This window comes from Sorex fumeus, unplaced genomic scaffold, assembly GCF_029834395.1.
Source record: "Sorex fumeus unplaced genomic scaffold, SorFum_2.1 ptg000026l, whole genome shotgun sequence".
Classification (NCBI taxonomy): Eukaryota; Metazoa; Chordata; class Mammalia; order Eulipotyphla; family Soricidae; genus Sorex; species Sorex fumeus.
In genome coordinates, this window is record NW_026606083.1 from 16,057,715 (window position 1) to 16,081,896 (window position 24,182).

The window sequence follows — 24,182 nt, forward strand, 5'->3', positions numbered from 1 at the left end:
AGACAGAGATCCTGGTGCATCCACCAACTCTCCAGTTCACTGATGAACAACTTTTTTTCCTGGGGCCATGTATCTTTAGAGAGAGGTTCCTGGAGCTAGATCAGGGTGTGAACTGTCATTTGGTAACCACCACACTACACCACCAGAAAAATGAATGTCAAAGTCTTGATAAGAGAAGCAAGGTAACCAAGGTTAGCTGGTAAGCTAGTACTAGATGCAGTACTTATAAAGAGGGACATAGAACAAGTGAATTCTGAGTTCCTTTAGATAATTCTGTGATTCAATATCTTTGCTGTTTTCAGATAATAGATTCATTTATTTTTTTACGTATCTATTTCAAAGAGGAAATATAAAGGAACACATGGTTTCTTAAATGAGGTGTGGAATTTACAAAGAATCTGTGCTTGATTTGGTGTGGGGGAAATTACTTCCCTCTGTGTTTGTTTCTGGAAAAGTTTTCTTCAAGTTATCCTTAGCTTAATAATAGGTATGTTACTAAGATTGGTTCTAGATTTCTATTACAGGCAAAAAAAAAGTTACTCCATCTTTTAAGCCTTTGGTGAGTTCATGACGATTAGAATGTAGTGCATAGAATAATGTAAGAAATAAAAGTAACATTCAGAGGCTGGGTGGTAGCCCCAAAACAATGAACCTTAAACCTTGCATATGCAAGATGTTGAGTTCAGTTCCCAGAATCACATGCCTCCCTCCACCTCACTGTTACTGCCGGAAGTGGCTCTGGAGAATCCCAGCAACACCAAGCCCGAGATCTGCATCACTGGAGCATCTCACTGAACTCTGGACCTCAGAACAAGTGTTGACCCAGGCCCTGAGCACCTCTGAAGTCTCCCTCCCAACAATTAAAACTGCATACAGTTTTTAAATGAGGTTAATCTAGTAAAAAGAATAAATATTAATATAAATTTTAATTTATAATTAAATTTATAATTAAATATAACAATAATCGTGAAATATTAATATAAATTTTACATAAAATACATGTTTGCTATTTGCTCGAGCGGGCCCAGTAATGTCTCCATTGTGAGACTTGTTATTACTGTGTTTGGCATGTTGAATACATCACAGGTAGCTTGCCAGGCTTTGCCATGCGGGCGAGATACTCTTGGTAGCTTGCCAGGCTCTCCGAGAGGGGCAGAGGAAATGAACCTAGGTTGAGCGGGTTGGCCACGTGCCAGGCAAATGCCCTACCACTGTGCTATTACATTCCTGTAATATATATATTCATATATATTTATCAAAGCATATTATGCATTTTATAAAGAGCTACATACATATAAATCTATATTAAATTAAATTTCTTTTTGAACTCTGAATTCAGGATATTTTTCTTGGAATATTGCAATTGTTAATACTGCTAATCTAAAGAAATTGGATAAAATATGGGACTACCATCTGAATGTCATTGTTTACTCGCTTCTTTACTATATGCAGCTTCTGGGAACAGAGATGGCCTACAAATTTACCACTTAAACCCCCAAAACATCAAATTGAACATAGAGTGAGTCTAAATATATTCAGTGTATATCCTACTAGTGAGTTTGTAGGACAGAAGCAGAACTTTTAAATTCCACTTTAAAACCTTTTTGTGTGTGTTTTTGTTTTTGGAGCATACCCAGCAATGTTCAGGGCTTACTCCTGGCTGTACCCTCAGGGGTCCCTCTGGAAGACTCTGAGGAAATAGGAGGTGCTGGGGATCAAACTCCGGTTGGTTGCATGCAAAGCAAATGCCCTCCCTTCTACACTAACACTGTGGTTCCTCACTTAAAAATGAATTTATTATACCATCTTCCTATATAAAATAATTTATTTGTATAGGATTCACAAATAAAAGTTCTTAAAAATGATTCTGTAGAGTTAGTATCAATAAGGACACTTTCCTTGTATCTGACCAATCTAGATTTGATCTTTGATGCTGCATATGGTCTCTGGACCACAGCCAGGAGTGATCCTGATTACAGGAGTAAGCTTTGGGCACTGTCACAGGAGTTGGGGAGGAAGGACGGCACAAAACCAAACAAACAAAAAGTACTCAGAATGTGAAGTGCTTATAACAAACTATTTTGAACTGTCCTCACTGACATCTGATGAGTCTATTTCCAGGATTAGAGACAATACACAGTCCAAGAAGCATTTCACCATTAATGTCCTAGCAAATCAATGCATTCCTGCATATTCACATAACCACACTTGCCTCTGGAAACACTTCCTTTGCTTGTATTTTAAATTTTGGCTCAGAGTTGAGTTAAACACTTACACACAATAAGTGTTTATTAAAGTTTATTTTCAAGTATTGTATCTTTTGGACATTAAAAGTTAGACCCAAACTTTGATAACCAAACTTAAAAGATGCCTGCTAAGATGGGGTGAAGGGGTAGGAGAGGGAATCTAGGGACACTGGTGTAGGGAAGGTGACACTGGTCATGGGATCCATGATGGAACATTGTATGTCAGGGGTAGGAGAGGGAATCTGGGGACACTGGTGTAGGGAAGGTGACACTGGTCATGGGATCCATGATGGAACATTGTATGTCAAAATCCCAATTATAAATAACTTTGTAACTCACGGTGCTTTAGTAAAATAAAATTTTGGTAGGAAGAATACTAAGATGTCAGCCAGAAGGATAATACAGTGTGGTAGGTGCTTGCTTGCCTGGTACATGGCTCACCTAAGTTTAGTCCCAAGCAGCCCATACAGTACTTTGAGACTGCTGGAAATAATCTCTCAGCGCAGAGCCAAGAGTAAGTCCTAGGAACCCCTGGGTGTAGCCCCAAAAATACAAAAATCAAAATAAAATAAGTGAAAATAAAAAAGTATGGACTAATGTAAAATGAGTTGGTTTGTTGGTTTTGAAAGATATTAACTTTATGAGTTACATTATGATTTCATTTGTATGTTAGATTCGGCAGTGCATGGACCTTGAGCTAGTAACCAAGACTTTAGGGCAAAGTGGAGCATGGGTAAATCATACCAGTATCTTACTTTATTGACTCAATCCTGACCAGGGTCTAAGAAGCCAATCCCCCCAACTGGATATTATTAAAGGATAGTTCATAAAATGTCAGTTGGTATATTAACACTTCCCTTACATTATAAAATTGTAGGTACAAAAATTCAAAGGAAAGTTGAATTTAAGATCTCGGTATTAGAATATCTGTACTTTTAAGGGAAATATGCTTCAGTGGTCAAATTTATAAGACATTTGAAGTAAAATTTCTTCTTCAATTTTAAGTGTTCTTTTCATGCAAACAATGCTCGTGTAAGAGCAAGCATAGTCTTTAGTAATTTGATATGTTTGATAGTTTGTATGTTCATCTTATTCCCATTGGAAATTAAGTGAAATTAAAATACCGAATTGGTTCAGATTAAACAAAAATAAAAGCACCTTTTAATGTTTCAACCCCAGTAGTTCTCCCAGTATCAGAGTCACTTCTCTTGTCATCTTTTTTTAGGTCCTGTTACAATACAGCCATCGCCCTGTGAAGAAAATGAATTTTCTTGTGTGTACATCTCCCAGTGCATCCCCCTCTTGAGGAAATGTGATGGACAGGAAGATTGCAAAGATGGATCTGATGAAGTGGATTGCCCTTCCCTACCCACTCCTCGGGTCTGTGGTGAAAAGGAGTTCCAGTGCTCTCCCAGTCAGTGCATTCCATCCCTGCTGCTCTGCGATGGAGTGCGTGATTGTCCTTTGAATGAAGATGAATCCAACTGCTGTGAGTTATGTTTACTTGCTCAGTGTACCACGGGAGAAATACTGTTTGGAAGTGATAGTCAGAGCTTGACAGAAAGAGCCGAATTTTCTAGAGTCTTAACTCTGATTATATAATCAATACCAGTGGTTTGTATTATATTCCTAAACAAAGCATGCAGGAGTTCCTGAGCATTTTTGGAAACACATTTTGCTTGGAGTCATCCACATCTCTGTGAAAATTACTTGATTTCTTTCTATTTTTTACATACATTTGGGGCATTTATTTAAAGGGTGTTTTTTTTCCTTTTTTAAAAGATATTTCAACAAATTTTTATAAAAATGGGCTGGAGCGATAGCACAGCGGTAGGGCGTTCGCCTTACAAGCGGCCAACATGGCCGGCCCGAGTTCAATTCCTCCGCCCCTCTCGGAGAGCCCGGTAAGCTACCGAGAGTATTCGATATGCCAAACACAGTAACAACAAAGTCTCCAATGGAGACGTTACTAGGCCCGCTCGAGCAAATCGACGATCAATGGGAGGGCCTTTACCTTTTTATAAAAATAGATTAAAGTCATGTAATTATAATTTCTTCTGACCACAAAGGCTCATGGAGATAGCGCAAGCAAAGGACTCTTGGCAAAAATCCATGTCAATGATTATAGTGAATTAGGACCTGGACCTGGAAAAATATGTGGATGAACATCATGTCTTAAAAGATCATAGAATAGTACAGTCTAATGACAAGGGATTTACTTTCTATTCACAAACTGTATTTTTCAGAATGTTATTTGAGTCAGACTCAGCATTCACATAACACATATCTTATAGGGTTATGAAGATCTGATAGAATAAAAGTAAAATCCCAGCTATATACTCAGCACCTATTTTTTTATTGCAATTCATCTATGTCTAGCTAAGAAGAGTGTAAGATAAGAGGTTATTGGTGCAGTTAAAGCACCATTATCATTTAGTTTTGTGTTTAGGTTCATTTTAGACTGTTTTCTAGCAAAGATCTGCAATGAAAAATTTCATATACCATATGTTAATGGCAATACTTTTATTTGGAGTAATAAAAGCTATTTGAAATGTTTCTGTAAGAGAAAAACACTATGAGAAATGCAAGGCCATTTTAGGGCATGTTTACTGTGGACAGCCAGAGTGATGATGTCTATTGGAAAAGACATAAAAATAGTTGAAGGAAAAGAGTCAGCTTTGGGATGTTTAGGGCATTTCAGCCCTAACTCAGTGAACTGCTTTTCCATATTTAGACTTAGAGAATGGGTTTCTATCTCCGTGTAATTTCCTCATACATATTCTTTCTTTAATAAAGCCTAATTGCCAGGTTTTGTATTTTATTATTTTATAGTAATTAATTACTATTAAAGCATCATGATTTACAAAGTTATTCATAGTTGGAATCACTTTGGCTGGAGCGATAGCACAGCGGGTAGGGCGTTCGCCTTACAAGCGGCCAACATGGCTGACCCGAGTTCGATTCCTCCGCCCCTCTCGGAGAGCCCGGCAAGCTACCGAGAGTATTCGATATGCCAGACACAGTAACAACAAAGTCTCCAATGGAGACGTTACTGGGCCCGCTCGAGCAAATCGACAATCAACGGGAGGGCCTTTACCTTTACCTTTGCCTTTACCTATTCATAGTTGAGTTTTAGACATACAATATTGCAGCACCAAAACTACTAACAGTGTTTATTTCCTTCCACCTATGTTCCCAGGTTCCCTCCCATATCTTCCCCCACTTGATGGGCTTCTTCTTAAAGTTCAGTTGTTAAAGTTTGAATCTCATGATTTCTGTGTTGTTGACTCTGTGATTTGGATATTTGGCTCTATCGTTCCTAACCCCACCCATGTACCCAAATCCCCTTGGCCTGCCCCTGCCCCCTCCATAGATTCTTATCTAATTTTTAAAAATTATATGTACATATTGCTTTTTGGGTCACACCTGGTGATGCACAGGGGTTATTCCTGGATCTGCACTCAGGAATTACTCCTGGTGTTGCTCAGGGGACCATATAGGATTCTGGGAATCAAAACCGGGTCAGCTGCATGGAAAGCAAATGCTCTATCCGCTGTACTATCACTCCAGCCCCCGGTCTTATATTTTCTTAAGGGCAAGGTAAATCAGTGGGAGGAAATGAAGAATAGAAAGTCTGTGAAATTACTTATCCATGTTCCTTTCAGGACTCTCATGCAATTTGGCTGATATAAATCATATTAAGCTCAATGTAGTCATATAACACTTGACTTCAAAAAAGAATGATATTTTAAGAGAAACATAGTAAAGTATCCTTATATTTTTATATATTTGTTGGGAAATTGATGTTTGACAGTGCATAATGCCTGAAATTATTTTATTAAAGTGAAATAAGTCCATAATGGGGAATAGACTATTGTCATGAGAGAACTGTTATTATTCATTTATAAAACATTTGATTGAGCTCTTGCTTTCTAGAAAAAAAAAACACATGAAAATCAATTGTAGGCAAAATTCTAGGGAAAACATGCAGTTTAAAAGTCTCCAATGAAGACAATTTATTTGAGTGGTTTTTTTTTATCAAAAAGATCACGATCACAATCACGATCATTCTGTTGCTCGTCGATTGCCTCGAGCAGGCACCAGTAACGTCTCCTTCATCCTAGCCCTGAGATTTTAAAAAGTGCCATATTCAAGGCTCTTTCAGGATTAGGAGAATGAGACCCATCATTGTTACTGGTATTTGGCATATTGGGTACGCCACGGGGAGTTTGACAGACTCTGCTGTGTTGGCAGGTTACATTCGGTAGCCTGCCAGGTTGTCCAAAGAATGAAATAATAAGATGTCGCGGCCGCGCACTTCTGGGAGCTGGGTTTTATAGTCTCTGTGTCTTTGCCATTGATGGGATTATACAGCGCTGGGGGGTAATTGGTGGGTGTGACCCCTGCCTAATGGAAGATGGAGGATCTGGGTGGAGGATTACTCAGCCCCAATCCAAGCAGGCTTGGAGATCTCAGCCCCAGGACCCGCATGCCTTTGTTCTTCTGCCAGTACCTTCATGTGAGCAGAGAGTGATCTCAGCATCGTTGTGACTGGTTCTGGAGGTCTTCAGCTGTCTGAGCTCTGCTCCGGGCAGGGAGGGAAGCTCAACCATCCCCCTTCAAGGGGTCCTGGTGAGGACAGCCAGACGTGGGGGCAGGAGACTCTGCGCTGTTCTTTTGATGTGTAATCCCATCAAAAAGATAATTTACAAAAAAAGAGTCCATTGAAGACAATTTATCAAAACATTAAAGAATAACATTTTTCTGCAATTCCTGTTTATAGAAAGAATCTTTTAGAGTAAGATTTTTGTAGATTCATGTTAATTCATTCATATATTTATAGACATTCACTTGTCTTATCTATTGATACTACACATGCGCAAGATACCATACAGACTCCGTTGTAGATTCCTTATATATTAGTAAAAGAGACTAGTGATAAGATCTATGACAGAAGTGATAGAGAAATCCTACTAAATACAGAGACTCTAAAGATGATCCTGGGTCCTCTTCAAGTTTCATTAAAAGAATTACAGAACCACATTTGGAAAGAGAAGTGGCCCATATTAAGCAAGAAAAATGAAGATACTTTATCTTTATAGTAGTAGTGGATGAATGAAGCATAAGTATGAGGTGATAAACACTTAATAGATCTTGTTTAAATATATCTACCATGGAAATGTTACAGGACAGTATAACTTGAACCTCTAATTAAAAATAAAGTGTTTTTGAATGAGGAAGTGGGATCAGTTAGGAGGTATTATCAATGATGTATGAAGAGATATATTATGTAATGGCATGAGATAGATATTATGGTTATATTTAAGAGACATTTAGATAAGAAAGGAAAATAATCAGAGAAATTAAGTTTTGACTTGGGCACAAGGACAGTTATTGTTCTGCCTTTATTAACCTAGGGGAAAGAGTAAAGACTCTTAGGATAATATTGTGGATGAACTTTTAAGCATGATGTGTTTGTGTTATCTGTAATAAATTTATGTGAAATGTACAGATTGTGTTTAGATCTGGAGTCCAGGAGAAAGATAATGCAAAGTGCATAAAGTTAAGTTGTTAACAGCGTTTGATCTTTGAAATTGTAGATGTAGAGGAGATAATATAGAAAATGAATAGTTAAGATAGCAGATGGAATCCATGGAAGACGAGAAGACAAGGAAAAGCAAACATTGAATTCCACTGAGAAGTCGTCAAAGATTTAAAATTAAGTAGGAACAAATAGCACAAATCAAAAGTCAAAATTAGAGATATTGAAATGTTTGTGAAAAAAGTGCAGTTTGTGAAAAATTAATTCCTGCTGGGTGTGGAGAAAGAACTCACAAAATTGTGGGAGGGCAGAGATCTTAAATCAATCTCTAAAAAGAAGGGGAAAGGTCATAGAGAAATCTCTAATAGACAATACCTCCAAGAAGTTGGCATTTACAGTCTGATGTAGGACAAGATATTAAGTTGGTTTGTTTGTTTTGTTAGTATTGAGAGTTTCGCATGTTTAGATGTAAGAATTCAGATTCTAAGATGTTTACAATTTTAGGCAGAGAAATCAATAGAAATTGATATTTGAAGACCTTTAGTTCTTGGAAAAAGAAATGCTGTAGTGATCAGAATGTTTAGACACAGGGGGCTCCAACATCTTAAAAATAATTTATATTCAATATTGTTTAAATTGGAAGCATGTCTTTCTAAAAAAAACTGGTGTCACTTTGTTATCAAGAATTATCCCCTTTGTAAAAAAATAATAAAGCATGATTCAGCTCTATATGGAAAAGCATATATCTAACATAGGGATAAATACAGATTCCACAACACTAAGAACATTCTTCTCAGTATATTCTTCTGATAAGATTTGTTCTCTGAGTATACTTTAGATATCAGATGTCATATCAGTCAATATCCTTTCTTGAGAAAGATGAAACACTTATATTTCACAATTTTATTTTTTTGGACAATAGTATGCCTATAGGAGCCAAAAGTGCAATTAGAACAAAGACTTTAATCACAGTTAGTTTAGGTGTGACATAATAAGGGAGAGCAGCTAAACAGGGAAATCTCAGTCTCCTTCCTTCATTTAATTCCCTAGAGGAGCTACCAATCGTAAACCAAACTGAATGATAGGAAAAATATAAAGAAAGCTTTTGATATACCCACGAGAGAAGATGAAGAATAATCTAGGAAATTATTCTGACAGTTTCTTACAAAGATGGTCCACAGTTTATTCAACTTCACTATCATGGAAATTGAGCCCATTTTCTGAAATCTTGTAGGCTGAAAAACTAAAGGATAACAAAGTACAAATACATGCATAATCATTATTCTTCCTCTATTAAGCTATTTTACAATATTATGTAAATTGCCTAAACTGCTAAGAATTTTCTGTAACAGCTGTGGTTGGATTAGGCTGAAGGGTGCAGCACATATCCCTCTCGCTCTGTACTAGATGAATGTGTGTTTGAAGCATCAGCTAGCCTCCATGCTTGGTGCCTGAGACAATAGTTATTCTACCTTTAGAAATATTGACATGCTGCATCAGTAAATTTCATGTTAATGTCAAATGAGCACACATCTATAATCATGTATGCTTTATACATAATATTCATAAACTATAATCTAGAAAGGAAATTTTGTTTTAGGAAGGTAACCCCCATGAACCACTTATGAGTTGTTTAATGTATTATATGCCCACGTGAAAAAATAGTCACAAGGTGGTCTGTGCTGCTAGTTTATTTGGGGAACAAAGATTATCAATCGCTAGGATAATGACAGATTTGTTTCACTCTCTCCCAAAGTATTTCTATAGACACTCTAAGGAGAATATTTCAAATGTAGATGGTTCAGGGAAAGAAACACTTTGAAATCTGATTTCTTCATGAACTTTGTATATAAGTTTCACTGATTGTAGAAATATTTTGAAAAATTTTATATATGTACAGTTAATGAAAGAAGAAAATGATGTAAGGCTTCAGTTTGTTTATCAATATTTAGAACATATCCTTTGATATAAGGGTAAATGCTAATTGAATTCCTAATCAGTCATTAATATTAATAGAAAATTAATAAACATTTATTACCCTTAATTTTATTTTTATAAAATAAAAATTTTTAAATTTTAATATTTTCAATGTCACAAAGGTAAAAATTTAATTTCAAATTTTATGAAATGAAAGACTGGTTTTTATTTTTCAAACTTTCTAATAAAAAGTAAACTATATAAAGTAAAATCTACAAAAATAAGTCATTTACATTCTCACATATGTTCAATGTATTTTAACCCAGAGCTATTTAGCCCAAAGTAGAGTTTTTAGGTCATTTACAAGTTAGAACTCTTCATTTTATAATACTTAAAAATAAACTTTCATTCCTTTTGGAAATTGAGTGAAGTAATATAGATGGATTCCTATTTCTAAAACAAAAGGGGTTCAAAGTAATGTTTTACACATAGATGAGTAGTTTCAATCATCTTTATATATAAATTTTAACACATTAAAGCCTAAAATATGTGCATATGTGGATAGAGGGAACAGATGATATATTTATAGTTTATAAAAATCTCTTCAAGAGTTAGAAGATTATATCCTGGTTTATTTGGCTGCAGTCTACTTATTTTATCAGTGTATAGTTTAATCAGTTGACCTTTTCTAAAGCCTTGTCATTTAGATTTTTCTGCATTACCTGTATATAATTTCCCCAGTAAAAAGGAAATGGTTTTATTTACCATTCTGATATCACCCTTATTGATGCCCCTTTAAAAACTTCATTCTCATTCTGTTCAATGACTTTTCATTGAATAGAATGAATTTTCTCTGCAAATATCAAACTCTAAAACATATTCGAAGACTCTTACTTTGATCATGTATAGACCACCCATTACTAAAAGAAAATCTTACTGTCATGCCACTAGCCAAGCAAGTGAAAACAGACAGACAAATGTGACTATCTTAAACTAAGAAGCTTCTGCACCTCAAAAGAAACAGTGACCAAAATAAAAAGACAGTCTACAGAATGGGAAAGGATATTTGCCCAATACATATTCGACAAGGGATTGATATCAAGGATATACAAGTACTGGTTGAACTCCACAAAAAGAAAACATCCAACCCCATCAAAAAATGGGGCGACAAATTGAAAAGAAGCTTTCTCAAAGAAGAAATCCGAATGGCAAAAAGGCACATGAGAAAATGCTCTACATCATTAATTATCAGGGAGATGCAGATCAAAACAACGAGATATCATCTCACACCACAGAGCATGGCCCACATCCAAAAGAACAAAAGCAACCTGTGCTGGTGAGGATGTGGCAAGAAAGGGACCTTCCTTCTCTGCTGGTGGGAATGCCAACTGGTTCAGCCCTTTTGGAAAAGAGCATGGTCGATTCTCAAAAAATTAGAAATTGAGCTCCCATTTGACCCAGCGATATCACTCCTGGGAATATATCCCAGAGAGGCAAAAAAGTACAGCCGTAGAAACATCTGCAGTTGTTTGTTCATTGCAGCACTCTTTGCAATAGCCAGAATCTGGAAAACACCTGAGTGCCTGAGAACAGATGACTGGTTAAAGAAACTTTGGTACATCTACACAATGGAGTACTATGTAGCTGTTAGAAAAGATGAAGTCATGAAATTTACATACAATTTGCAAACATGGAATTTACAAACATGGAAAGTATCATGCTAAGCAAAATGAGTCAGAAAGGAGGGAGAGACATAGAAAAATTGCATTCATCTGGGGAATATAAAGTAACAAAACAGGAGACTAACACCCAAGAATAGCCGAGATAGGAACCAGGAGGTTCATTCCATGTCTTGGAGGCCAGCTGCACATGCTATGGGAAAAGGCAGTTCAGATAGAGAAGGGAACACCAAATAAAGGTGTTGGGAGGATCCTCCCAGGATGGGGGATGCATGATGAAAGTAGACTATAGACCAAACATGATTGCCAATCAATGCAAAGCACGGCACCCAAAAGGAGAGAAAGAACAAAGGGGAATGCCCTGCCACAGAGGCAGGGTTGAATTGGGGGGGGGGGAGATGGGAGATGAAAGGGATACTGGGATCAGTGGTGATGGAAAATGGGCACTGGTGGAGGGATGGGTACTCAATCATTGTATAATCGAAATCCAAGCACAAAAATTTGTGAGTCTACAACTGTACCTCATGGTGTTTCACTAATAAAAATTTAAAAAAAGAACATCTTATTTTTATGATACTGATCTTTACCAATATTTTCCAACTCTGTCTTAAAAATGATATCTCTTTTACTATTTTTTTAACTATTTATTAGCCTGGCATTTTGTTGTGTTGACTGTGTTACTCTATGCTCTCATATCTCTTAATAGTGTTTTTTGCCTGCATTCTCTGGTTGAAGGGTTAATCACAGGACCTTACATAGAATGGCAACTCAATATTTATTGGTTGAAATTAATGCTCTACTACTTTGGGAAAGATGTCTCAATATGGTATATCACTTTAATATTTTAGGATCAGAATTTTGGTCTATGAAAACACATATTTTTAAGGACATTATTTTTATGGACAACTGAAAAATAAATTTTGAGAGGCAATTCTATTTAAATGAAATTATGTTAGTAACCTATGCTAACTCAAATAAGCAGTTTCTTCTAGCCCATAAACATACTCGAAGAAAATTAACAACAAAATTCTCTGTGAGACTCACACATAGAGAATATTAATCTAAATTACCAATGTGTCTTGAGAAGTTTGAACTAATTTGTTTTGTTCTGAAGGCAGTAACTTTCAACATGCATTCTTTTGTTGGGGAGGTTAAAAGGGACTCCTAAACAGTGCTCAGGAGGAGCGGAGGCCCCACCTGTGATTCTTGGCCAACTTGGGTTCTATCGGCCCTCTAGGGTTGTACCCTCTGGTACTCAGGGCACCTCCTGGGCTGCACCCACCAATGCTCTGGGGACCATTAGTATGTAGAATTAAACTCGGTTGAGCACATGCTAGACATGTACCCTCACTACTGTTCTATCTCCGTGCCAGTCCTTTTTCAAAAATTTTCGGCAGGTTTGGATTTGACATTGAAATAAGATATGATATGTTAGGTCATAAATAAATCATAGAAAAGCAGATATATTCTGTTCAAACAGGAGAAAGCTCTGGTTGTGTGCTGCTCTTTTTGACATAATGACTGCAGATCCTAAGGATCTCAAGGAGCAGGGTTGCTCAGGGAAGCAGTAGAGATCGGTGTTTATTATTTAGTGCTTTCAAAACTTATCCAAAATTTTTGGCCAAGTGTTACAGTGGGTTTATGATTTACATATTCCCTCTACTCCAAATGCATAACTGTGCTAGATAGAACTAGCATAAGCATATTAAGAGAGAAAGGGAGGAAGAGAGAGAGAAACCTTAGTGACATGATAAATATCAGTCTGCAGTGAAACTGGAGTAGAATTAAAGAATAGAGATTAGGTTTGAAACCCAGGTATGTAGGTCTAGACCCTCAAACAAGCAAGAAAATAGAGATACTGATGGTAGCCTGGAATGGGGGATTTTGTTTCAGTTGTATCTTGTTAAGGGAGTCAACACCAAGACCTTCTGCTTTACAGGACTCCTAAAGAGGCACGCAAGCATGAAAGAGAAAAATAAGAATACATTTTCAGGAAACAAGGTAGCATTTCCTGAAGGGCTTAGTATTTTAGGACTAGATTGACTTTGACTAATAAGTACCTTTAATGGGTGTTAATAAGACTTTTAATTTTTCTGGGGCTGAAGGGATGGTACAACAAATAAGGTGCTTATCATGTACATGGCTTTCCAAGTTTCAATCTCTGTAAACCCATATGATTCTATTAACACACCAGCAGCTGATCCCTGATGGTGGGCCAGGAGTAAGCCCTGAGCATCGAGAGGTATGGCTCCAAAACCTAAATGAATAATTTTTAAAAAAAAGAAAGTTTTTTTTCTAAAACCATCCAAGTATTATGGACTACATCTCTATTCATATGTTTGCCCCAACAAGTGAAACTGTGTGTTCCCTTACCAAGACACCATGATAGTGAAATATATCATGCATTATCAGTTTACGCTGTAAAAGTTATGTTTTCATGGTACACTGAGCTGCAGTTACCTATACTTTTACCTCTGTCTAACGGATACCCAGTGGCTACCTGACTTCTCACCTTACAAGATGTTAAGGAACAGCAAAGCGAGTTACAATATCTATTTGTTGAATTGTACACAATATTAGGGACAGTAGGGAAGCACCCAAAACACAGAAAAATCTGGTTTGATCTAACAATTGACTTCTAGCCTAAATCAATTTAGTGCATACACTGTATTTTATTAGATGTGTAATACTATACAAGGAACAACTGGGAAATGGCTTTCTGTTGGAAAACCTTTTCTATTAAAGTGTCAACTTAAGACTTTAAAATTTTCTTTAAAAGTAACTATATCATTTGAATATTGGATTAGAAATAGTGAGGGTGGTTGGCTAATAAAATAGACAGGCTCTTTCCTTACAAGAAATTTACCAAGAAAAAGGAAATGCTTATATCCGTGATCATGCTTTTTTTTTTTCCCCTTAGACAACGAGAGCTGTTTTAATGGAACACTAGTCTGTCCCTCCTCTAGCAGTTGCATCCCATTTCACCAACGTTGTGATAGTGTTGTCGACTGCAAGGATTTCCAACTTGATGAATCCAGCTGTTCAGGTACTCTACCCTCACTTCCAATCCCATTCAACCATACACTGCAATGTCAGCCTGTAAAGAAATATAACCTGTGGATTGAACATTATTTTTATAAACAGTCAATGTTCTAAAATGCAAAAATGAAATTCTAAATTATGATGGTTTAATTTTCATGGACAAATGGGGGGCTGAGATATATAAGATAGTGAACTATGCCTATTTTATATAACAATATTCACAAAACAATGAGAAATTAGCACCTTATTCTAATTTAATGTAGTACAATTTATGATTGTTAGTATTTAATAACCTCACATGCAGATTTCTTGGTTTCTATAGTAAGGAAACCTATTCAATTAATATGTAATTATCTTTTTAAATTATACCATCCCCCACCTTCAGAACACCCTATTTGCATTATCTGATAATGTTAAAAGTAAATTTATTAAAATATAGATTATTTTGTAAACATTTTTATTTAATCCTGCCCTTATAAGAGTTGATAATATGCACTTGAAATTATTCAATTATCAAGACTTCTTTTAAATCCTTTAATTTATTATAGTATATTGTTAACATCTCTTCTAAGAAATTAAGTTTTTATTCCATGCAGGATATGTAAAAAACAATTGGCAGTTAAGGGCAGCAGATCTGTCACATAAAAGATAGTAAAATTCAGTGATATTCAATCATGTTTTCTAAATCAAATGAAGATATTTTATATCAAAACTAAATGGGTATTGGTGGAAGGATGGGTATTCGATCATTGTATAATTGAAACCCAAGCACAAAAGTTTGTAAGTCTACAACTGTACCTCATGGTGTATCACTAATAAAAATTAAAAAAAAAAATAAATCCACGTTATGACAATAAAAACTAGATAAGGCCTTATTCTTTATATTTTCCTACAGAGAACATTATGAGTTGTAAGAAAGCATGATAATTACAATCAAATGATAATGTAAAGTATATTATTCTTTATGCAATTGAAAGTGACTACTCACACAGCTCTGAATTTCATGAGTACAAAAGGGAATCAGGAAGTGAGGAAATCTGGTGCCAAAAATATGCAAAAATGCATGCTTTTTGATCCTATTTCTCTGTAAGACTTGCCTATACATCAGGTAAGATACCTAAAAGGAAATGCTCTAACTCTCTTTTAAGAACAGAAGAAAACTCTGATTGAGAGAATTTCATTCACTGACACTATTATGACAACATGCTCTGTCCACTGCCCATATTCATCTACATAAACATGAAATGACCTCCAGGTGCTTCTCTCTAAGTACATCATAACCTGCTACTACTGTCTGCTTTGACATGTTCTACCTTTAAATATAGGCCGGGAAAATGAAAGATCTGCTGTCATACTGGATGATAAGCAACTTGCGGATAATAATATAGAAAACCTTCTGTGTTACACCTATTTCAGTCACTCATCAATCACTCACAGTTCATTTACAGTGTATGTATCAGAGTGACATAACTATTGGGTTCAAGTAAATCACAGAACTATTGAGACCAAAGGAATAAAATTTACATTATATTGTGTATTCTCTCCTGCCATTTTATATGCTCTTTGGTCTATCAGTGAAGTATGATAAAGTCTTTGCATCCCCTTTGACTAAACCCTTTAAGTTTATTGCACACTAAAGTGTTTAAATGCACATTACACCTTTCTCCTTCTTTACAAAGAGCATATTCCTCTAGGTCCACATTTCACAGACTTTAGAGCCCAATTCTTCCAGCATCAATAATTCCCCCAGTGGTCATGCTCCAGATGGTGAGCATCTGGCTTCCCTCACCTCGAGGTTTAAGTCATTAACAAGAACATCAGGCTCCAGCCCTGCATTTGTATTGAATGTATTTCAACCAGTCCTTTCTGTTCCCAGGCTACATGACAAAGGCAATTCAAGTTTTAGTCGCTAATGCAACCAAAAATTATTCACCAGAATTTTCCAGTTTCCATTTAACTTGAAAGTCTTTTCCTAGTCATTTCTAGTTGTAAAGGTTAATAAATGTTAACTTAAGACAGAACTGTACTGATGATATAAACTTGCATTTGAAGAGGAAATGGTACTAAAAATACAGGCTTGAATATTATGAATTAATATAATAATAACAGCAATTAGGAATTTTCAAAACATTTTAAAAATAAAACTAAAATAAAGGAACTCTTCTGAAGTTGGAAAAAGGAATATTAACAGGTTTTATGGAAAATTCAAAGAACGTCCTAAATATAGAAATGGAAAAGAATCAAAATTTAATGCTTTATGCATACCTTTCACCAATGTAGAAATACTATACATATATTTATACTCCCAGTAGCCATATAAAAATTTATAAGAGTTTTATCTTAAACATGAAGAATTTTTACTTAAAGGACCTGGTCCCAAATCACACATTATCAATGAGTATCAGTGAAGAGACAGTTCCCATAGAAGAAAACCAGGACTCATGGGACTATTAGCCTTTACCACCAGTAATAGCTGCTACTTTCCAGGTTTCTCAGGAACAAGGAAGGACAGGGAAGGAGGGTGAGAGAAAAGGAAAGAATAGGGTTGGCAGGAGGAAGAGTGGTGAATAGTGGAATAATCATAAATTATTTAGATTTTAACTTCAATGCTTCTGTGGTTTGTATCTTGACCAATTGTCCAGTATATGTATCTTCTTATTTGTTCAGTGTGATACACCAGATTGGGATTGAACTTGAATTCTTTCCTAGATAGTATTTCTTTGTACACAATTGAAAGTTATATTAAAATCTGTACACATGGTCACAACCTTAATGCCTTTGTAAACTGTCCAAATTGTCATTGACTACTGAGTGGCTCACCCAGTACTGGACATCAGATATGGTGCTCCAGATAGAGTTGGTGAAATAGAAACAAAAGTTTATAAGGATTTCTCTGGAGTAACTGAATTATGGCAATACAACTCTGTAAGAGAGGAGGTATGAATAAAATAAGCCAAAAAGAGCACCTTTGAGAATGAGTGAATAGGAAAATTGGCAGGTATTTTTCAGTGAGACTGTAAGGAGATAGTGTAGAATCAAGGGTCATCGAGATCTGTAAGCTGAAAAAGTTTATGCTTTATAACCTATAAACATAGCACACTTAAAAAGTAAATGCTACTGCTAAACTTAGAGTTAGGAAAGGGACAAAGAACAACAACAAAAAGTGCTGTGTTGGGGACATGAGGATCAATTTGAGCTGGTTCTCTGTCACAGATGCAGAGGTAGGACATGCCCAGTGTCAGGAATGACATTCTGTCCAAAGGACAAGACCATCCATGCAAAGGATTGGTTTGCCATGATGTGATTTCTGCGTGACACTGCAAAAATGTTTCAGTGAAGACCAATGTTCACTCAGATTCATCTAAATAAATAGGTAATAACTAATTCAGGGGCAAAGAAAGCCTTTTCTAATATTCAGCAAGTGATGAGACTGTGCATACCTGGGGCAGGAGGAGGTTTCATGGAACAGATGTAGTTGTTTAGGAAAATAAGCCAGGAGAATTCATGTGCCTTTAGGAGCTTGGAAGCAATTTACTCTCATTATTTCAAGTAAATCAGTGACTTTCTGGCAATCAATGTCCTTTCTACTAATATTTTTAACTAACCAAGGCTTCTTTGATGTTTCTTTTAGAGTGCCCGATAGACTACTGCAGAAATGGTGGGACTTGTTTGGTGGAGAAAAACGGTCCTCTGTGCCGGTAAGAAACATTATCTCTCTTTTTAAAGATTTATTGCTATTGAATGACTTATTTTTTCTGGAGGCTGTTGTAATAGAATATCAATGTGTATGTTATTTATTAAGGTAAAAATCATGGATAATGATGTTATTTACATCTTTCTTTTTGACTAAATGAGGGGAAGCATGAATGTATATCAATTTATGTCAATAGTTTATATTTTATGACCTTAGTAATGAACATAATTTCTTGTTTTTAGTATAAAATTAAGTATTGAGATTGTTTGGGATTTGGTTATCATATTCTTACATGTGAAAATAGCATCTGTATTTTCCTTCTCCCATTTTTATTTAATATTCTATATTACTTTTCACAAACAACAAAGGATAAAATTAATTCCTGAGTAAGGCCATTTCTGGTTTATGCAATAGCTCTTTATGAGTAGCTAAAGTTAAGATAGAGATAAGGAATACATTTGCATACTAAAAGAAAGAATAAACAAAAACAGGTCTTATGATTTCTTCAGGGAATTATTTACATTGCATATCAAAGATTGCTTGATATTTTTTTCTGTTATCCTTTAGGGAATTGTGCAAAATAATTTCATATATTCTAAGGGAAATGATGCATATTATATAATTGTGTTTATTTATTTGTATTCTAGCACAATGGATATTTTACTTTTCTTATTAGAGAACTAATTGCCAATTGAAATTCAAGTTAAACCCCAAAACACATAGATGTATAACTAAAATACTGATAGTAGTTTGAATCCTATATTCTTCTGAGTCAACAATCACATTTTAGGTAGTATTTAAGTAAAGCAAATATCTTTAAATAACAAAATAGCTAATGATAATAAATCCTTAGACATTTTTTCATGTTGTTGAAACTGAACTGTTAGTGGATTTCTCATAGTTTGGTCTCTCAAATATATTATTTAGTTTATTTGATAACATATCAATAAAATTATATATTTTCCTATATTGGAAGATAACTTCCAGTGTAAGTTAATTTATCATATGCTATAATTTTATTGAAAGATGGGATCCATATTATTAATTTCCTGAAAGGAACCCAGAATAATACTGTAAATAATGTTCTATGTTGTTAATTGAATGGATAATGCTTTTGTTCTCACTAACTCTGTTAGCCAGGAAAAAACTCAGCCTGAGTGTTTGAGCTTAATAAGCAAAAGAACCTTTTTTCTTCTTTGCAACATCTTCATGAACTTTAATAAAACTTAAAAACTATAATCCAGATGGTGATGTCCCAAACTTTTTTCTCTTCAATGAGAAAACTAACATGAGGGTCAGGATGTGACAGACAGGAAGTAAGAGAGAGGACTAAAGAAACAAAATAAATCAATGCACGTAAAATGTAGAAAGTCAATATGAAAGTCAATGAAGTATTTCAATGTTTTAATTTTACTAGCAAACAATGTATTTTACATAGCCAAAAAAACTTTACCATAAACTAAACAGATATTTGGTATCACCTATAACATAGGTGTGAAAAATTGCATCTGAATATATATTATTTTATGAAAGTCTTCATTAAAACTTCTTTCATTTCTTAAAACTTGAGACTTATAAATGTAATATAAGTGTAATGTGACATGTAAAAGATAAAGCAGGCTACCCAATAATTATAGAAATATCTAAAATTCAAATCACATTCCTTAGTAGTATGGTTTACAGTCACCTGAAATTATTTTTCTGTTCACAAACACAAGTACATGCAAATACACATTTCATACTGAAATGTGATTATACTTTATACATACACCATGCATTGTTTCTTCAACTTTATGAACTATCATACTTGTGTATATCAGTATGAAAAAATATGTCAAACTTATTTCCAGTTAAATTCCATGCCCAGGTCATTTGTCATATGTAGGAATTCAATTTGGGACCTATGGTTAATTAAAGAGAGCTTTAGAAGAGAATTTCAGAATAACTCTAGGGCAGTGTGGAAAGGTGTTGGGAAAGTTGTTGACTTTAGGTCCAGTCCCAGTCCAGTCATTTGCAAGAGTGTAAATGTTTTTAAGTTTTCCAGGTAAATCTTACCAACCACACCCGCCATCATAGTGCCAGTAACCCTTCACCACAGTCCAAGACTTCCCATCCACCCCTGCTTGGAAACTTAAGCTCTCCCTTGGCCTAGGATAATTGTCACTGGACGGTGCTTAGTCCCTGGCTTTATTTCTTTATAGACCACCTATATGAGAAATCATCTGAGATTTCTGTTTTGTCTTCAGACTTACTTCACTTAGTATGACTCCCTCTAGTTCCATCCATGTTGCAACAAAATGTAAAATAGCATGTTTTCTTATAGCCACTAGTATTCTGTTGTGCATATATACAACAATTTTTTTCTTACACACTTAACTGTTGTTAGGCACATGACTTGTTTCCCAAACTTGGCTTTTAAAATTAGCATGCATTAAACATCAGTGTGAAGCAAACTTTTTGAATGAGTGGTTTTGTGTTCTTGGAATAGATACCAAAGGAGTGCAATTGCTGGATAATATAATAGTTCTGTTTCTAATTTTTGAAAAATCTCTATGCTATTTCCTATAGAGATGGAACCAGTTTTGATGAGCACTAATAGAAAAGGGATTCATTTCTATCCGTGTCCCCTTCAGCACCCCTTACCCCTACTCCAGTCGGTTAGGTATAAGCAATTCTCATTAGCATGAATTAACTGATTTTTGCTTATAATCAGTAATGATGAGCTTTTCTTTTTAAAATGTGACATCTCTGTGTCTTTTATGGGAAAGTCACTGTCTAGTTTTCCCCTCATTTGTGTGGGGTTCTTAAAGTCCTATGTTATGAAAATAAATTAAATAAAGTAATAAATTATATACTCCAAAAAGTTGTCATAGGTAAAAAATACTCTATATACCAATCTGCATAGTCACTGTCACTGTCCTCCCATTGTTCAATGATTTGCTCAAGCGGGCCCAGTAACATCTCCGTTTTGAGACTTGTTGTTACTGTGTTTGGCATATTGAATATACCACGGGTAGCTTGCCAGGCTTTGCTATGCGGACAAGATACTCTCAGTAGCTTGCCGGGCTCTCCGAGAGGAGCGGAGGAATTGAACCGGGCTCGGCCATGTTGGCTGCATGCAAGGCAAACTCCCTACCGCTGTGCTATCACTCCAGCCCCAATCTGCATAGTAATAAGAATTTTCTATTGAGTATTTAATATAAAAATTCAAAACAAATTAAATATATATTTATGTATATATATCCATATGCTTGAGGCTCATCAAAGAACTGACAGAGGAACCCAGGTGTGTGGGACCCGGGGCTGAGATCTCCAAGCCTGTACAGTTTGGGACTGGACCTGCCAGTAACTAGACAGTTACACCCACCAACTGCCGTGTAACTCCAACAACAGCCAGGATCCAGAGATCATCACACTCAGCTCCTGGGAGAGAACAAGACAGAGTCTCCTACCCTATGCCTGACTGTCTCCACCAGGGCCCAACAGCTGAAGACCACCGAGGCCCAACCAAGGCCTTGCTGGGAGCACTCTCCACACATTTGGATGAGCCTCAAGCATAAAAGAACTGACAGAGGAACCCAGGTGTGTGGGACCCGGGGCTGAGATCTCCAAGCCTGTACAGTTTGGGACTGGACCTGCCAGTAACTAGACAGTTACACCCACCAACTGCTGTGTAACTCCAACAACGGCCAGGATCCAGAGATCATCACACTCAGCTCCTGGAAGCGCGCGGCCGCTTATCATCTTATCATCTCATTCCTAATTCGGTCAAACTGGCAGGCTACCAAATGTAACATGCCCACACGGCAGAGTCTGGCAAACTCACCGTGGTATACCCAATATGCCAAATACCAGTAACAATGATGGGTCTCATTCTCCTAACCCTGAAAAAGCCTTGAATATGGCACTTTAAAAAAAAAAAAATCTCAGGGCTAGGACGAAGAAGACATTACTGGCACCTGCTCGAGGCAATCGACGAACAACAGGGTGGTCGTGATCGTGATCGTGATATATCCATATGTGTAAACAGAAGACCATATAACATATATTCACATCACTTTTGTCTTACACCCTTTTTCTAGAAACAAAGAACATATTATTTTCTTAGAAGCACAGAACACATTAACAATGTAATGAGGTTTTTCACTAAAAAGAAAGCCCTACTAAAGTCCTACTAATTTTTCTCAGATAATTTATCTAACTTCAATCTAATAAAACTAGAAGTTGTAGAGTGATAACAAAAGAGAAATCTCTTTGAAAAAAAATAAATAACTTACTTACAAAAGCTTATATTTGGAGGATACTTTAACATGGGTTTAAAGTTAAATTTGAAGCAACTTTATAGTTAGATACAACCTGAAACAAACTTTTAAACTTTTGTAATGTAACTGAAGTATAGTTTTTAAATTAAACAAAAATTTAAGGGTAATGAAATAGTCATCTCTCATTTTTCACCTGGTCTGCAGTACTTGTCAGGGGCTAAGAGTACACCACTTTTTCTCTTTACCTGGTTTCAGAAATACCACTATTAATTTTTCCTCTTCCTTTCTCCAAATCTAAATTTGGGAGCACTCCAGCTCTGCATAAATTCTCTTTTCTCCATCTCATCACTTACTATATGATTTCATCTGAATATGTGTTCATTTATCTCACTAAACCCATTCTCAAATTCAGTTCACAGTAGGATTTTATTTGCATTCCGCATAGGAACCACACATTTAACATGCTCAATTTTTTTTTTAATTTATAAAAATAAAAACCTTTTCCCTGTGCAGGTCATATTCTAATTCACCAAGTTTTGTGTGTTCTTATAGACTAGAATTTTTTTTGACCATTTTTAGTGTCTTTTCATATTTTGGACAACATTTAATTGACAATTTCTCTGAGAAGCTTTTACTGGATTAGGAAAATAACTCATTCCTGTTTCTGGATTCCTATGTTGATCCTTCATCATTTTATTTTACTACAATTAAGTTGCCTAAAGGAAGCCTGCCCTACGTATACTATTAATAAATATATTTCCAGAATGGAGATAGAGTACAGAAGGTCAGACACTTCTCTTGACTGTGGCTGCATAAGCCCTCTCCCCCCCAAAAAGTAATTAAAAATATTTACAACAAAACTTTATTCGTCATAATTGTCAATAATGAACTTAGCCCAATTTTTACTAGTTTTATTTAAAAACAGAACAATTCTTGGAGAATTCAGTGGTTATTAAACAGTTTGAAATAAATTTCATTTATGGAAGTGTAACAGCAGGTAGGACATTTGCCTTGCATGCGGCCTAGCCTGCCGACCTGAGTTTGATTCCTGCACCCTTCTCGGAAAGCCCGGCAAGCTATCAAGAGTATTTTGCCTCCATGGCAAAGCCTGGCAAGTTACCCGTGGTGTATTCGATATGCCAAACACTGTAACAACAAATTTCACAATGGAGACATTACTGATGCCCGCTTGAGCAAATGAATGAATAATGAGTGGAAAGTGACAGTAACAACTAAGGATCTTAAAGTACATAGCAATAGCACAGCGGTAGGGCATTTGCTTTGCACACAGCCAACATGGCCGACCCGAGTTCGATTCCTCCACCCCTCTTGGAGAGCCCGGCAAGCTGCTGAGAGTATCTCGCCCGCACGGCAGAGCCTGGCAAGCTCCCCGTGACGTATTCGATATGCCAAACACAGTAACAACAAAGTCTCCAATGGAGACGTTACTGGGCCCGCTCGAGCAAATATTACATGTATTTGTGTGTAATCTATAATTCAAAGAGATTAAAAGAGAACTCCATGGTTCTCCCTGCACTAACATACGCCTGAGAGACCTGGGCCCAATGAAACAGGTCGAGAATGCTATTTGCTATTAGGGTCTCCCAAAGAGGAATCGAAAGAACTATGCTTGGCGTATCACCCTTCACTCAAGTGAGAGAAGGAATCCATAGTTCTGACCTCCATCGACAATTGAGAATCAGGGACGCTGTTTGCCAACGCGTCAAAAATCAGATGGGCTGGACACATAATACGATTTGCAGATGACTGCTGGACTAGAGCTGTTACCGACTGGATACC

The 24,182-nt window shown here is 36.1% G+C and overlaps 1 protein-coding gene across 1 annotated transcript in view; it reads left to right on the plus strand.

The window, feature by feature from the left end:
• MALRD1 (MAM and LDL receptor class A domain containing 1) overlaps positions 1-24,182 on the plus strand; it is a 625,529-nt gene that overhangs the window by 489,235 nt on the left and 112,112 nt on the right. The window contains exons 35-37 of the mRNA XM_056114588.1: positions 3,472-3,735; positions 14,305-14,430; positions 18,058-18,124. Of these exons, the coding sequence (XP_055970563.1) occupies positions 3,472-3,735; positions 14,305-14,430; positions 18,058-18,124 (457 nt within the window). The remainder of the gene's footprint in view (positions 1-3,471; positions 3,736-14,304; positions 14,431-18,057; positions 18,125-24,182) is intronic.